Source organism: Corapipo altera, unplaced genomic scaffold, assembly GCF_003945725.1.
Source record: "Corapipo altera isolate COAL_440 unplaced genomic scaffold, ASM394572v1 106914, whole genome shotgun sequence".
In the NCBI taxonomy this organism is placed as follows: domain Eukaryota; kingdom Metazoa; phylum Chordata; class Aves; order Passeriformes; family Pipridae; genus Corapipo; species Corapipo altera.
The window spans coordinates 1-15,365 of record NW_020885387.1 but is presented as its reverse complement, the minus strand read 5'-3'; the positions used below and the strand labels follow the sequence as shown (position 1 = coordinate 15,365).

The 15,365-nt window shown below is 43.1% G+C and overlaps 2 protein-coding genes across 5 annotated transcripts; one reads left to right on the top strand and one right to left on the bottom strand.

The window, feature by feature from the left end:
• Positions 1-218: 218 nt before the first annotated feature.
• SLC13A2 (solute carrier family 13 member 2) lies at positions 219-9,748 on the top strand. The gene is made up of 12 exons (XM_027631600.1): positions 219-399; positions 768-904; positions 1,944-2,091; positions 2,122-2,170; positions 2,980-3,169; positions 3,384-3,506; positions 4,334-4,550; positions 4,649-4,733; positions 5,298-5,419; positions 6,971-7,132; positions 8,076-8,213; positions 8,970-9,748. The coding sequence occupies exons 1-12, from the start codon at positions 301-303 to the stop codon at positions 9,099-9,101; spliced, it is 1,602 nt and encodes a 533-aa protein (XP_027487401.1). The 5' UTR covers positions 219-300; the 3' UTR covers positions 9,102-9,748.
• Positions 1,987-13,668, bottom strand: LOC113940455 (proton-coupled folate transporter-like). 4 transcript variants are annotated; one of them, XM_027631603.1, is made up of 5 exons: positions 13,370-13,668; positions 12,813-12,917; positions 11,946-12,335; positions 10,421-10,533; positions 1,987-2,092 (listed from the first exon to the last, which is right to left on the bottom strand). In XM_027631603.1, the coding sequence occupies exons 1-5, from the start codon at positions 13,385-13,387 to the stop codon at positions 2,059-2,061; spliced, it is 660 nt and encodes a 219-aa protein (XP_027487404.1). In that variant the 5' UTR covers positions 13,388-13,668; the 3' UTR covers positions 1,987-2,058. The 4 variants fall into 4 exon arrangements, 3 of the variants coding, with proteins under 3 accessions (XP_027487404.1, XP_027487403.1, XP_027487405.1); XM_027631602.1 differs by lacking the exon at positions 1,987-2,092 and adding an exon at positions 5,426-5,579; XR_003525442.1 differs by lacking the exon at positions 1,987-2,092 and having other exon boundaries at positions 10,422-10,533; positions 11,824-12,335.
• Positions 13,669-15,365: the final 1,697 nt, after the last annotated feature.

Below are 15,365 nucleotides of genomic sequence, written 5' to 3'. Positions count from 1 at the left end.
AGAACAAAAATAGATAAAAAGGATCATCAACATGAAAAATTTCTTTCAGTGCTTGACGGGATGGATAATTAAGGTTCTTACTGCTCTTGCTCAAAAATAAGGCTCAAAAAGGAATATTTTCATCTCTTCATGAATCTTTTCAGATTTCCTTCTCCAACCTGTCTGCTTTCCTCTAATCCCTGTATAAGCCAATGAATGCAAATATGTGCCATTGCCTTCTGGAAGGCAGAGTGTTCTGATCCTGTCTCCTCTCCCCCTCTTGTCTCCCAGGAGGCCAGATGTGGTTATGTTATCATAGTGATGGCAGTTTTCTGGTGCACAGAAGCCCTGCCGTTGGCTGTCACAGCTCTCCTGCCCGTCCTGTTTTTCCCACTAATGAATATCATGGATGCAAACACAGTAAGAGATTTTACATCATACGTTATGTATTAATAGGTCTGCTTCTCTTATTTCTCAGAAAATAATAATATTAACATTAACAATAACAATACTAATAACAATAATTAGTATTAGTGGTATTACTAATACTACTTTTACTATTCCACTGCTGTTACACAGTAAATTGTCTGTCTTCTTTACGGAATAGAACTTGCATGAGCCCACAGTGAGCTCTGGGTGGAGCTGCTAATCTGAAATCAAAGCAAATTCACTGTTCAGATGCAACCCACAGTTACTCTGTGCTAATGGCTTTGGAACAACCTCCCTCAGAAAATGCCTTCTCTCTTGACTTCTTCTGACTATTTTCTCTCCCTTGTTCCACGTTACAGGTCTGTCGGGAATATTTAAAGAACACCAATATGCTTTTTGTTGGGGGACTACTGGTGGCCATTGCCATTGAGAACTGGCACCTACACAGGCGTATGGCTCTGCGGGTCTTGCTTGTCACTGGTGTCAGACCAGCCCTGTGAGTAACAGTCATAAAAACACCATGGGATAAAAGACCTTATGTGACATATGTGAATCTGGAAATCACAGCCTACAAATGCTTTCCTGCAGTCCAAGTGAGTTAGTGCCTGAGCTAACCTTGCAAATGGGGATCCTGTGAAGTGTTACAGACCTGGTGTGCCTTTTTTGAATTCCAAATGGCTTTAGGTGGAGAAATAGCAACAAGAGAGTCAATGGTGGTAAGACACAGCTTCAGACAGTCAGGAAAGACCACAGATCAAACACAGAAAACATGGACTCTCTGCCTGCTACACTGATTGCAAAGAGAAGAGAAAACACGAGGATGCTTGTTTGCAAAACAACAAGTGTTTTCCAGACTAGAACTCTAAGCTATGCAGAGGCTACAGCACCCTATTTAATCTGTCTTAGCTCCTAACAAGAGGGAATCCTGAAGGAAATTACAAAGCAATAGAATAAAAATGCATACAAGATAAACCCCTTTCCATCTCAAATACAATCTACATCTCATCTAAAGAATAATTTTGAGGCAAATCACAGAGTAATACTGAAAGGAGGATTAGAATTTTAGATGAGTAAGAAGAGAATCCTAAATAATAGAGATGGGATAAAATTACAGAAAAATAGAGATCCTCATCCTTATGGCTTAAACTGATTGCCACTTGGGATCAAGTTCAGCCTCCGATTCCTCTTTAAAATATATTATAATGCATTAACATGTGTTATTGAGATGGCATGTCTTCCTTGGAAGCATGCAGAATAAGCAGGGCCTGACTAGGTAAATTGTTGGCTCCAAGCTACCAGGTTCCACTTTCCTGGTCATAAGAATGTAAAAAATTGGTTGAAATTGAAAAAAAAAAGAAAAAGAAATGTAAAATCTCACCGTGTCACTCCCAAAGTAGACCAGGGTAAGAAGAAGTGCTGGGTGGGAATTGCTGAGCATCTTCCAAACCCGGCACTTGTAGTCGAATCTTTGCAACAAAAATAGAGCATTGCAGTGCTGAGTTCTGATCCAGCTTTTCCAAACCTTCTCATTCCAGACTTCTCATGGGATTCATGGTCGTGACTGCCTTCCTGTCAATGTGGATCAGCAACACGGCCACCACTGCCATGATGGTCCCCATAGCACAGGCAGTGCTGGAACAGCTGCACCAGTCAGAATTGGAGTCCAGTGGTGCTGGCCAAGTATCTGAAAACGTCAACAAAGCCTTTGAGCTGCAGGAAGGGTCAACTCCACCTGTTAACTCCGATGAAAAAGAGGAAAAAGGTGAGTGAATTCTGGGCAGCTTTCTCTTTGGGGTGATGGAGGATGACCTGATGCCTTCTTCACTGTCATAAAGTCTGCCAGTAAATTCTAAAAGAATTTACCTCAAGCATCCTGACTGCATCACACAGCACTGATGAGGCTCTTCCATGAGCCACACAAAACCACCATAAGATCTGTTGACTAGACTGAAGTTGGAAACAGATCAAAAGATACAAAGAGATGAGAACTAATCAATAAACCAACAACAGGAATGCATTCTCCATTGGCTGAAGCCTTTCCATGAGGCTTTACTGTATGTTTGTCTTAGTTCATTTCTTGCCTCCTGTGGAACGGATCAGATAATATGGAATTCCCACGGGAAAATTTCTGGTCTATTTCAAGCCAGGAGGGTAGGGATTAAAACGATCTTTCTAATCCAAAGCTACACAATCAAGCAACACTATCTCTTTACCAGCTGTCTTGCCCTCTCCTCATGTTTGAGATGACTCCAGTGTTTCTGTAAGTCCCAGTGCCAGCGGTCAGATGCTGGTACAGAACAAGTTGACTTCAGTCCAGCTCCTCTGGCTCTCTTGTAATCCCCTGAATTCTTACCTTTCTCCCCTCCATGTGCAGTTCAGACATCACCCAAGTTCACCAAGAAGTGTCAGCAAAATGGGAGAAGATCAAAAAATTAACAATGTCAGTCTTGAAAAGGGGAAATTTGGTTCCTTCAGCTTTGAGTCCATTATGTCCTAGCCTTGAAATACTGAGTTGTGCAGGTAAAATATCTTTTCCTGTCCAACTAAGCTTATACATCTCTTTTGTTCCTTGGGATCCAGGTAATGCTCATGTCCTGACGATTGAGGAAGACAAAAAGAGAAATGAAGCTCTGCTAGAGCAGAAACACTTGAAACTCTGCAAGGGAATGTCTCTCTCTATTTGTTATGCAGCCAGTATTGGAGGAATTGCAACTCTGACTGGGACAACACCAAATCTGGTACTGCAAGGACAAATTAATGCGTAAGTCTGGTTGAATGTGGGATTACAAACCCACTAAATTGCATCATCCTGTACAACTGACTTCCAGGCAGCACAGAGAAAAAAATATCAGTTTGGTAACTTTGCTGGGAAGTGAGCTTCTCTTCCTTAAGGGGCCTCCCCTGTTCTAATTCATTAAGTAAATACAGAAGAGAATGTGGAATTTTGGATGCTAACAGCTACCTGCATTTTACAGGCTCTATCCTGATAATGGCGGTGTCATCAACTTTGCCTCCTGGTTCTCCTTTGCCTTCCCCACCATGATTTTGTTACTGGTTTTGGCATGGATGTGGCTACAGATACTGTATTTGGGCTTTAAGTGAGTACCCTTCACCCTCTGCAGTCCAGCTGATGGGCCCGTGATCAAGGACTCATTGAACAAGTGATCCTTTTATTGATGGGGAAAGTCACACAGCAAGTGACAAATTCCTCACACAGAACAGAGACAAGCAGAACAGCACACTCAGTGTCTATTAAAATACTGCTCCTTTTTCTCTGAGGAATCTGATCAAATCCCAGCTAAACACACTCTGTAGATGCAAATAGGAAGTTCTAACAGCATATGACCTGTTCTGTGGCATTGTTGTCATGTCCCAAGAGATTGCTGTGCTTCAAAGCAGGAAATGCCTTTGTGACAAGAGTTGCTTCAGACCTAGGGGATTAGTCTTGTGCTATTATTTCCAATGCTAATCACCCCCAATACCCAGCTTACATTACCTACCTGTTTAATACTTAGCCTATCAAGCTTGTATTATCCCCAACCTCCCACATAGCAAGAGTGCTGTAATACCTGAAATGGTATTTTCATCTTCAAATTCCTCTTTTAAAATTCTAATTTCCTGTCATTTTAAAAAGCTTGGCAACTCTTTACTTCCTGGTGATCATATAACCTTGTCAGTCACACTGACCTTGTCCTGCTCTAGTGGAAGGGATCCCTGCCCTTGGCAGAAGCTTCCTTCTGATCACCTTGGCAAGCCATGGTACAATGCAGTTAGTACCCACCTCAGCGGCTGATGCTATGATTATAATATATTTAATGTCAATATTCACATATCTAAAAGACATTATGACTGAGTCTAAAATTTGAATTCTTAACTGAGGTTATCTAGCAAATGTCTCTGATATTTCTTGTCCATTTTCTTCTAGTTTTAAGGAGAATTTTGGTTGTGCTGCAACTGCCGCAGACAAGACTAAGGAGAGTGAGGCCTATGCTGTCATCCAGGAAGAGAGCAGGAAGTTGGGCAGGATGACATTTGCAGAAATAGCAGTTTTGTCCCTCTTCGTACTCCTGGTAGTGCTCTGGTTTACGAGAGATCCTGGTTTTACTACAGGCTGGGCAACAAATCTTTTCAACAAAAAAAAAAAGGTGCTACCATTACTCCTTATTTTGAATAAAATTAAATATGCTGGATTTTATAAAAATGAAAACATAGCTGACTAAATATCTGATCAATCTGTTGCAGGTATGTCACTGATGGTACAGTTGCCATGTTCATTGCAATTTTGTTGTTCGTCATCCCTTCTGGCTTTTACAATGCACAAACAGGTGAGTTTAGTGAAGCACCAAAAATCAGCTCCCAGAATAGGCACATGAGAAGTTTCACGTTTGAGGTTTACAAAGGAATTTTCAAATATTAAATAAGATTTCAAACTGCTCTTCCTGCATAGCTACAGCTTCTGTTTAGGTTAGGCAAGGCACATATCCCATAAAAGTTCTGTGCTTCTCATTATTTAACCAAGTAGGAAACTCTTATCCCAGCAGTGTTCCTGCCTCTACTGTACACATGTGTAAAAGCTTCTGAGGCTGAAATCTTCAGGAGAGAAAACAATAGAAACACACACAGTTCTGCAGATATCTTGCCACACTTTTTGCTCACCCTTCCCTGCATTGTACTGTGCTTATGGAAGCAGCTGCAGATCATTCATTAGTTTTGCAGGTCAAGTTTTAAAACCTTTGTTGGTGAGGCTTTTAGCATTTGCTTCAGGAGGTAATTCCAGATCTTGCTGACAGAAGGGTTTCCTGATATTCAGACTAAACTCATGTCCCACCAAGAAGTTCTCCTTTCTTTGGAGAATATAATATGGCTTACAAAATCTTTTTGGATTTCAGATGGCAAGTCAAAGTTCCAAGCACCTCCACCTCTCCTGGACTGGAAAACAGTTCACCAGAAAATGCCGTGGAGTATTGTGTTTCTGCTGGGAGGTGGTTTTGCCTTAGCCAAAGGCAGTGAGGTAACATTCCTTGGCTTACCTGGGATCTGTGTCTTCCTGGGTGTTTTCCACCTTGCTCTTCATGCTGTCCCAGGACACAAGGGGGCACACTGGGATCATCAAATGTGCTTTTCCTCAGCTACTGGCAGTGGGACAGACCTCACCATCCTTAGGAGGAGTCCTGTGATTAGACCAAATCCTTATTGTTAGCTGTGCAATGGGATGGTACTACCAATCAGGACAACATGATTAACTGTGTTTCTGAAGAAGTGGATGATTAAGAAACTACCTCAACACGTTAAAGGTTCTTTAAATAAAAATTAATTGATGTGGCAAGTGTGAGGAGATAAGGTACCCAGGATGGGTCTCTAAACTGTCTCAAACAAATGACTTATGGAAATAGGATTTAAATTAAACTGCTAGAAGACAAATTTAGAGCTTGCTAGAGAAACTTCAGGAGCAGATAAAATCATCAGACTGAAAAATTGTGCTGCTGTACTACTTCTGCAGGAATCTGCCAGGAGTCCAGTGCTACACATTATTTTTCAGTAATGATTTGAGTGATGGTAAATGATGATAAATACAATTACGAAGTATACAGACAATAAAAAAACTGGAAAAGGCTTCAAGTGCCTGGAATACTAGTTTAGAATTCAAAGACCAAAATTAACTGTAAAAGTGTTTCTAGAAAACAAGGATGCAGCTCAGTTTGGGAAACAGGAGGAAATAAGTATCAGAAATGTAAGATGTGGAAACAACAGGTTGAGTTTTAAAGCTGCTCACACACCTTATTCTTGTCAATGTTTTAATATTACTACTGAGAAAAAAGCAAACAACTGGAAACTATAGGCAGGCTGATCATACATAATACGTGTAAAATATAATCCTTCTCTCAGGACTAGGTCCTCAGGTACAGTAATTTATTCAGTTTTGGCTATCAGTCTTCAACAATATATGGCTGTATGAAGAAAGTTTAGAGGAAGGCAGTAAAAATGGGAAACATGCTTGTTAAAGGAAAGATTTAAGAAATTAGAATAATTTATTCTAGAATAAGTCATCAAATACAAAAAAGCTGCAGCAGAAGGCCCAGAATGACAGGGACGATGTTGGGACTTTCCAGTGACTGAGAAGAATGGAGGATGGAAAAGCTTCAGATAATTATCAAGATCTCAGACAATGTGATGAAATCACATTAAATCACTAAAACATCTGCTAAGATATATGAAAGCATTTTAGAAAATTATTTCAAAGACCTTTGTTTACATTAAAAAGTGCCCAAAATATTGATCATGTACAACTAATGATCTGAGCTATCAATAATGCACTAAAAATGTAGTATCTTCTTCTCTCAAATTCTTTGGAAGGGAAAGCAGGTTTATTTCTAGGTAACCTAACAAATGATCCTCTCTATGAACATTGGCTCCTACTTGTTTCTCTGCAGAGAGCAGTTTGTATGAGAACTGCCATGACAAGGGAAGGTCGAATTGACATGAGAACTGTAACTGGACTGCAATGTGGTTATTTCCTCTCCAGCCTACTATCCCGACAGCCCTCTTTTTTTTTTTGTTACAGAAATCTGGTCTGTCTACATGGTTAGGTACCAAACTGACCCCTCTGCAGCACGTCCCTCACTCAGCAATTGCTTTCCTGGTGTGTCTCCTCGTTGCCACTTTCACTGAGTGCACCAGCAACGTGGCCACCACCACCCTCTTCCTCCCTATCGTGGCTTCAATGGTAGGTTCCAGCATTTCAAAATGTTCTTATAAGAACAGTTTTCAACTCCTCTCCAAGCATACATCTGCTCAATTGACAAAATTAACTGGCTGCCATAGCCAAGCACTGGTTTCTGTGTCCAAACAGGGACACAAGACTTAAAACATACATATGTGTATGTGTGTGAATATATCTCCGTATAAATACACTGTGCTTAGTTCAACCCTTCTAAAATCATTGCTGGGGAAGAGTAAAGGGATTAAATCCATTGGCATATTAGACTTTGCCTTCTGGCCTAAACAACCCCATGAGGTCACTGCCAGCTGTACTTGTTTTTTCCAATTTGTTCTGCACAGAGACAGCAGCAGCATTTGCTTCCCTGCAACATTCCATTACTGTCTATCACTCCAACCACTGGCCTTCCAGAAGTCTCTGAGGGTGATAGCATGACCTAATTCAGACTTTTTGCATTTCCACTGGAGATTCCTGTTGCTGGGGTACACAGAGTTCTGCACCGTGAAAAGCTGGTTCCAGAGAGAAACTGCAATAAGCTCCTCCAAAATCTTTTGGCATAGGCCACACACTCCAGCAAACCCTTAAACTGATCCACTCACCCGCAGAGCTTGGGCTGCCCAGTCTCCTCTGATAATTTCATTTTGTTCTTAACCAGTTTGAAGCCACTCTACAATTTTTTCCCAGGGTTTAGAGGTGAATGCAAGCATTATTATCCATTCATACAGCAGCCTCAGGAACACAAAGCCCTGACCACAAAATCAATTCTTGCATTTGTTGCATAAAGTCATGGACTAAAAGTGTCTAAAGCAGCACCAAAACCTGAGTGGCTGCAGTGTTTGATGAAGAACAAGGTTTCTGACAGGGACAAATACAATCAGTTTTCTGACAAAAGGTTTCTCTGCAGTTTTGGGTATCAAAACCAGCTTCTTTGCTCTCTCCTCCTGCACAGGCTGAAGCCATTTGCCTCAACCCACTCTATGTCATGCTGCCCTGCACACTTTCTGCATCGCTGGCGTTCATGCTCCCTGTGGCCACTCCTCCCAACGCCATTGTCTTCTCCTATGGACAGCTCAAGGTTATTGATATGGTGAGAAAAATCACGTTCTTGTCAGAATTTTCACCTCTAGATTTGATCCTTCCTTTTTCTAGTACTGGTTCTTCTTGTGAGAGTGTTAGAAATCTCACTGTGCTCAGCTGATGTAAAATGGAAAGAAGACACACGAGTGCATTAATAAAGGGTCACACTCACTCAGAACCTCAGAAAGGTGCTAATGAGGTTTTAAAGAACAGCCAAGGCCTCTTGAAGGTGTTCCAAGAAGAGCTGCCAATGAGAAACAGCAATGTCTAAGTGCTTGAAAAGCCCACATGTAGGGCACAGAGGTGTCAGAGAGCCCTGTCATCTGGGCAGTCCTTCTGCAGGGATAGGGGACAGTCTGGCACATCTCACTGGGCTGCCCTGATGCCTTGAGAAATCATCGTGTTAAAGACAGATGGACACAGATGCCATATCTCTTGATAACTTTTCTAACTTATGACTGATCCAAGAAGAATTCCAAAGTAACATTAGGGATAAATGCCAGGTCAGAAGAGAAAGTTCTACATGAGTGAGTTCAAAGGATTTCAGGACTTCTAGTTAAGGAGTTTTATCTGATGGAAACTTGTTTCCCCCCAGAACAAATTATATTTGTGAAGAAAACCAGCTTAAATGTAATTTGATGGAGTTCTGATTGAGTTGTAAAGAAAGACCAAAGACAAAATCTATCCATACAAACAATCCCAACCAGCAAGGAAGGAAAAAAAGTGCTCAGTTCAATTAACAGTGCCTCTTTTTTTATAATTCTAGGCCAAAGCTGGATTTGTACTCAACATTCTGGGAGTTCTGACAATTACTCTTGCCATCAATACCTGGTCTTCATCTTTGTTCCACCTGCAAACTCTCCCATCTTGGGCAAACAAGACAGGCACGTGCCCATGAGGTGGAGAGGCGAAGGGAGCAGTGACTGTTCCTGTTAGAGCTGCAGTGAGAGCAGGACTGCCCTCCATGCCAGCTTTGCCAAGGCAGTGGTATAGAGACAGGCCTGTCTTCTGGAAAAGGGCAAGTTACCTGCAAGCAAAACCATTGATAACAGCAATAAAATTGCACAACAGTGCTGTTAGCTGGCAATTTTGTCAGTAAGATGAGGTAACCTTTTGCCTTTTCCACTGTCCCAGGAATCTTTAGAATTTTTGTCTCTGGAGGGGCATTTTCCCCAAGTGCATTTCCACCCCACCTGTAAAGTCTGAAATCTGCTGTGAGAAAAAAGAGAAGTGTGTATATATATATAAAAGAAAGACTCTGTGTTCCTGATTTCATGCATAGATCTGTCTTGTCACAATTAACATGACTATTCACATGTATGTGTGTATATTTTCAAACTGTACATGATTGTTATGTACTGTTAATGGCATTGACAGCATTACACATAAATCACATACTGTCAGCCCCTTCTATTTTTGAAATATATTTATTTGCAGGCCTCTTGTTATGAATGTAAAAGACTATTTTTTCCCCATTGTTATTTATGTCAGATTACACCCTGCAAGATCATGACAGGACCAGCAGTGTTCCCCTGAGAAGGAAAGAACCCCTGTGTCCTAAAATAAACATGATTGAATTAAAGATTTTTTAAATGTACCTCTGTGTTCTGCATAATTTTTTAATTATATATCACTGCTTCTGTCTTCCATGTATCAACTACCTGTTTGCTTATTTAAAATATCTTTAAATAATCAGAGAAATCAGCATAATTGATTTTCTCTTATCTTAAAAGTAGTAAATACTTTATTATTATTGACAGTCGAATTTTCTTGGAATGTCAAACCCAAGATTTTCCTTTTAAATATTTAATCCCTATTCTGCTGCAACTGACTTTCAGTAGCACATAAACTCCTAATGACCAAACTGACAAAGCCACGGGAATATCCAAAGACACTTTGCCAAAACTATCTCTTAGTATCATAACTGAGGTTGGGTTCGGGCAGAGCAGTTATTCAACATGTGCCCCTGAGGTTTGCACTGAAATCTTTGCTCTGCTGCTGCCTGCCTAAATTTTGCACAAAGAATGTTGCTTTTCACAAGTCCCACTCTGGTGGCATCCCCATACTGGTCCCATCAGACTAAACATGAGGGAATTTCACCCTAAATGAGTGTGTGCTTTTCAAAACCTTACTTTGTTCTTTCTCAGTCCTAAATATTAGGAGACAAGGGCATTGTGCAGTGTACATTTCACTTACAAAATGTCAGAATTCACTGACCTGCAGTACTTTCTTTCCAGTTCCAACTCTTCAGGCAATTCTGGTGCCTGCTGGTCACTGATCCCTCTTGCACTGGTGGTTTCACTGGCCACTTGCTCCAGGAAATCACTGCCCTGCAAAGAACAGCCTGTTATTAACCCTTCAGTGGCTTTGACAGACAGGGTTTTGATGTGTGATAGGGATCCAAGAGAATATCCACAGCACACACAGGACAGGCATTTATTCTCTGTTGCTAATGAGCTCCTAGGTATAATTGATTTCAAACACATAATGACTTGTTCAGGTCACTGCTAAACCACTCTCCTTTCCCTTGGCATTTACCTCTATCAAATAACATCCAAATCTCCCTAAATATTTTCATTAGCCTGCTCACCCTGTGTCTGAGGGCCTAAAAATGACAAACCCAAGCAGATGATTTTCTGGGAGCCTCTCCCTTCTTCTCTCTTTGTCTGCAGCACCAGGGCAGCGTGCACAGCTTTTGTTTGCTTTTTGTTTTCTTTGAAACACTTGCACAGAGTTTACATGTCCTTCTAAATTGCTGCTTAGCTAAGCAGGAAAGGTGGAATTCTTATAACATGTCCCATCAGCCTCTCCTTCCAGCCCTTTAAAACTGTGTTACGATTCTTTGAAGTCTTTTTTGTTAGTATACATTATTCAGAGGTTATTCATAAGAAACTCACATTTAAACCTGGTCCAGTGGAAGGTGCCCCTGCCCATGGCAGAGGTCTAAAAGAAGATGATCTTTAAGGTCCCTTCCAATCAAAAATATCCTGAGATTCCATGATTCAAGAACTAAACCTTAGTTGTATTCCTAAACCAGGTTTTCCACAATACAACTCTAGTAATCCTGACGATGCATTTGTATTTCTCCCATTAATATTGTCAGTGAATTTTGGCAACCTTGGGACAAATGCTGCCCAAAATTCTATGGAAGCAGGGAAATGCTAAAAGAGTGTGCATGTGTTGGCACTGGCTGCTTACAGAGCACTACAGTTAGGAAGATCCAAGCACACTCCAAGAAAGAAAGAAGACAGACCAGTTGTACTGGTTATTAGACATAGTTAAGGGGCTGAAAAAAAAAAAAATCCCAAACCAACACACACACGTTTCTGCCAAGCCAGTTATAAGAAGATAATCATGTGCTAGCCTAAGCCTCTGGCAGGAGTAGAACACTGTTAGCTGTCTTCTAGTTAGCTAAATATTAATCATCCTGTTTAGAACCAATCATGTCACTAACTGGCCAGAAACTTGGTTAAAGGTTGTGGTACCAAGAAGGTGTTTTATCTCTAGCTGCAGTATTCCTCGACTTCCACAGAAAATATGATGAGCAAGGCAAATTCCAAAGGAATACTCCCATTGTTAGGAAATTTGTAATTTTCTGAAAGGGATTTAGGAGGCCGTACCCGATGAGGTCAGAAAGCCCAGCAGAGAGGGAAGCCAAGCTCACACAAAACTAAGAGGTCATTGGCTCCAAAATGCACTGTGACAAGAAGGAAAAAAGCCAGGGATTAAAGAGAACTTCCACCTGGGCCTTGCGCCACTGGCCGCCACCGATGCTGGCCAGCATGCCTGCGATGCCCAGGCACGCCTCGAGGATGGCCACCCGGAACGTCCGCGCACGCCTGTCGCTGGTCTCGGCCACGTAGGCAAAGCAGCTGGCCAGGATCAGGTTGTAGTCTCCTGTCAGGCCACTCAGAAGGCGTCCCAGGAGCAAGTAGGCGACGTGCAGCTCCAGGTACATGACCAGCAGGTAGATGGACGTTTGCAGGGCTATGCCCGCTGCCGACAGGATGAGCGCCGGACGGCGGCCCACGCTGTCGCTCCATGGTCCAAACAGAGTCACGGAGAAGAGACAGACAAAGAAGCCCCCCAAGTTGATGTAGAGGTTCCAGTGGGAGACCAGGGCTTCCACCTCCTGCAAGAGAAACAGGCGGCTCAGGACTCTCAACAGCACCCAGTGCCACCCTGGGCTCTCCACTCCCCCGCTCTCCCCAAGCTGCCCTTCCCCTCCGGGCTCTCTGATCCCCTTGGGGCTCCACTGTCTCCCCAGACACCCCACTCCTCCCGAGCTCCCCTCTTCCCCTGCTCCTCCCCACTCCCATGGGCTCTCTGCACCCCCAGGGCTCCCCTCGGACCCCCTGCTCCTTTTGGGTTCCTGGTTTATCCACTCACCCAGAGTCCCCTCTTTCCCCTGAGCTCCCCGCTCCCCGGACTCCCCTTTTCCCCGGGGCTTCCCCGGGTCACCCCGCTCCCCCTGGGTGTCCCCTCTCCCACCGACTCCCCAGCTACCCCCTGAAGCTCCCCTTTCCCCCGCTCCCCTTCCCTCTTCCTCCCTGGTCCCCCAGGGCTCCCTGAGGACTCCCTTGTCCCCTCTCCCCCGGTGCCCCCTCACCTGCCGCAGCGGGTCGGCGACAGCGCTGCTGTTCCCGCAGCCGGCGGAGCCGCTGCTGCTGTGGCCGTGGTAGCCGCGCTCGGCGCCCAGCCGGTCCCACAGGTCCTGAAACAAAGATATTTACTCAGCATCGCAGTCTGACCAATGTGAAGTCGCGTTCCTTTTCATTGACAGCACTGGGGATAACCCTCCATGAGTGCGTCGAACGGAATGACAAAAGCAAAAACCTTATATTCGCAAAAGTCATTACACATTCATGTTAAATCCCGCCTTTTCCGCGCCCCCCACTATATAGGGTTGCTGTAATTATTTCACGGTCTTTGCTGCCATCTATCGTCCTTTTATTACAATTAGAGTCCAGCGTTACACAGTCTTTGTTCCAACCGTATATTAATTATTAGTAGTGTTGGATGACTTCTTTTCGTCTTGGATGACTCTTTTTTTTCATTTTTTTTTCATTTTTCCTTGAATGCTGAATGCTAATTAGTTAGGTGTCAGTTGGAAGAGATACGTCCTACCTACTTGCAGAAGTTCTTTCCTCAATCCCCCTTACTTACAAAAGTTATATCCCTCATCTAAGGTTAGGCAATTCTCATCAAGTTAAGCAAAAATGCAAGGCTCATGGTACGTTAGAAGCACACGCATAGCTTTAGCCTGAAATAATTCCACACTAATTCTTTACGTACTGTTTTCTATTCAAGCGCTAGAAAAAAATTAAAATCCTAACAAAAAAAAAAAAAAAAAAGAAAAAGAAAAAAAGAAAAAAACCAAATTCATATTAATAAACCACAGCCTAATTTGGAATGGACACGGTTTAGCAGACAATGTTTAAGAGTCCCCCTCAGCACCGGGTGGCGAGCGGGCTCTGCAGCCCCAGGGACACGGTGGCCCCGAACGGCAGCGGCTCGGCCGCGGGCGGGGGGATCGCGGGGGGCGGTTGGCGGCGGGTGAACGGCCGTGTCCGTTGCCTCCAGCGGCAGATCCCAGGCCTTTCAGCACTGGGATAGCTCCGGAGCCATGGCTGGCATCTTGGAGGTGATCCTGGCCTTCAGGAAATACCTCATCATCGTCACGGTAATCGTTTTGCCTCTCGCTCTGCCTCTGGCGGTGCCTACCAAGGTAAGGACTTTTTGAATTCCACATCTCGGAGCTGTTCCTTGTAAGTGACACAGTGAACAGACCATCAGTCTTCTTGAAGAACACTCAGTGACATGTGATTTTTGACTTTTGCTTTGCATCTGGCTAGTTTAGCAAAGGACTTTCTATGCTGAAGATTATAGGTGTGAATCCAAGTTACAATCTAAGGTCCAGTTTTAATACCCCTTCTGATTTTCTAACAGTGTCCAATGCCCATCTTCTTTGACTTTTTTCCCTTTTTTATTTTCTTTTTTTTTCCCCCTGTTCTTATCCCAACCCTCCTTACTTACAAAAAGTTCTATTTCTTATCCAAAGTTAGGAAACTTTTAGCAAGTTCAGAAAAAACAGCAGGAAGCGCACACACAGCGCAGAACTACCTCAGGCTAAAGCTAATTCTTTACGAGTTGCTTTCTATTAAAGTGGTAGACAAAAAAAATTAAAACCTAAAAAAACCCCCAAAAAACCCCCACCCAAACCTATTCACATCAATAAACCTCAACTCAATTTGGAATGGACACGGTTTAGCAGACAATGTTTAAGAGTCCTCTTCAGCACCGGGTGGCGAGCGGGCCCTGCAGCCCCAGGGACACGGTGGCCAGGAGCAGCGGGGGCTCGGCCGCGGGCGTGGGTCGCCGGGGCGGGCGGTGTTTGACGGTGCCGGTTGACAGTGGGTCAACGGCCTTTCAGCACTGGGATAGCTCCGGAGCCATGGCTGGAGTCCTGGAGGTGATCCTGGCCTTCAGGAAATACCTCATCATCATCTCGGTATCCGTTTTGCCTCTTGCTCTGCCTCTGGCGGTGCCTACCAAGGTAAGGAATTCCACATCTCGGAGCTGCTCCTTGTAAGTGACAGAGCGAACAGACAACACAGATTCTTTCTCAGAGAACCTTCATTTATTGCTTGAAGATCTCTTTGGGGTATTTTCTGATCAGATATTGGGGCAATATAAAAGTAATGATGAATGAACAGATACATCTGTGATTGTATCTTCTAAAAGAACACTCAGTGACATGTGATTTGTGACTTTTGCTTTGTATCTGACTGATTTAGCAAAGGACTTTCTATGCTGAAGATTCACACTTAGGTGTGAACCTAAGTTCCAATCTAAGGTTCAATTTTAATCCCCCTTCTGATTTTCTAACAGTATCCAGTCCACATCTTCTTTTTCCTTGTTGTCACTGCCATGTAGAAGAGGCATTTTCCTTGCTCAGAGGGACAAGGCATTCTGACACATAAGGAAAAATACTGTGTATTTCACTCTTGATTTAGCATATTTCTGTAAGAATCTTCCCAAACAAGGATTTTAAATTTAAAATGAAGTTTTGAAGACACCTTGCTTAGGGTACCTTCAGAAGAAGTTAATTACAAGCATCTATAGTGGAGGGCAGGTATTGCTGGGACATTGATCATTTTGA

What these genes read in the sequence shown, in the direction of transcription:
- SLC13A2 (XM_027631600.1), top strand. Translation starts at nt 301, where the DNA reads ATGGCAGTTTTCTGGTGCACAGAAGCCCTGCCGTTGGCTGTCACAGCT. An exon ending in CTGCAAGGACAAATTAATGC is followed by an intron (nt 3,170 to 3,383) that starts GTAAGTCTGGTT and finishes TGCATTTTACAG; the next exon opens with GCTCTATCCTGATAATGGCG. An exon ending in TCCCTATCGTGGCTTCAATG is followed by an intron (nt 7,133 to 8,075) that starts GTAGGTTCCAGC and finishes CCTCCTGCACAG; the next exon opens with GCTGAAGCCATTTGCCTCAA.
- LOC113940455 (XM_027631602.1), bottom strand. An exon ending in TCGCCGACCCGCTGCGGCAG is followed by an intron (nt 12,336 to 12,812) that starts GTGAGGGGGCAC and finishes TTTCTCTTGCAG; the next exon opens with GAGGTGGAAGCCCTGGTCTC. An exon ending in CTGGAAAGAAAGTACTGCAG is followed by an intron (nt 5,580 to 10,420) that starts GTCAGTGAATTC and finishes GTCTAATCACAG; the next exon opens with GACTCCTCCTAAGGATGGTG.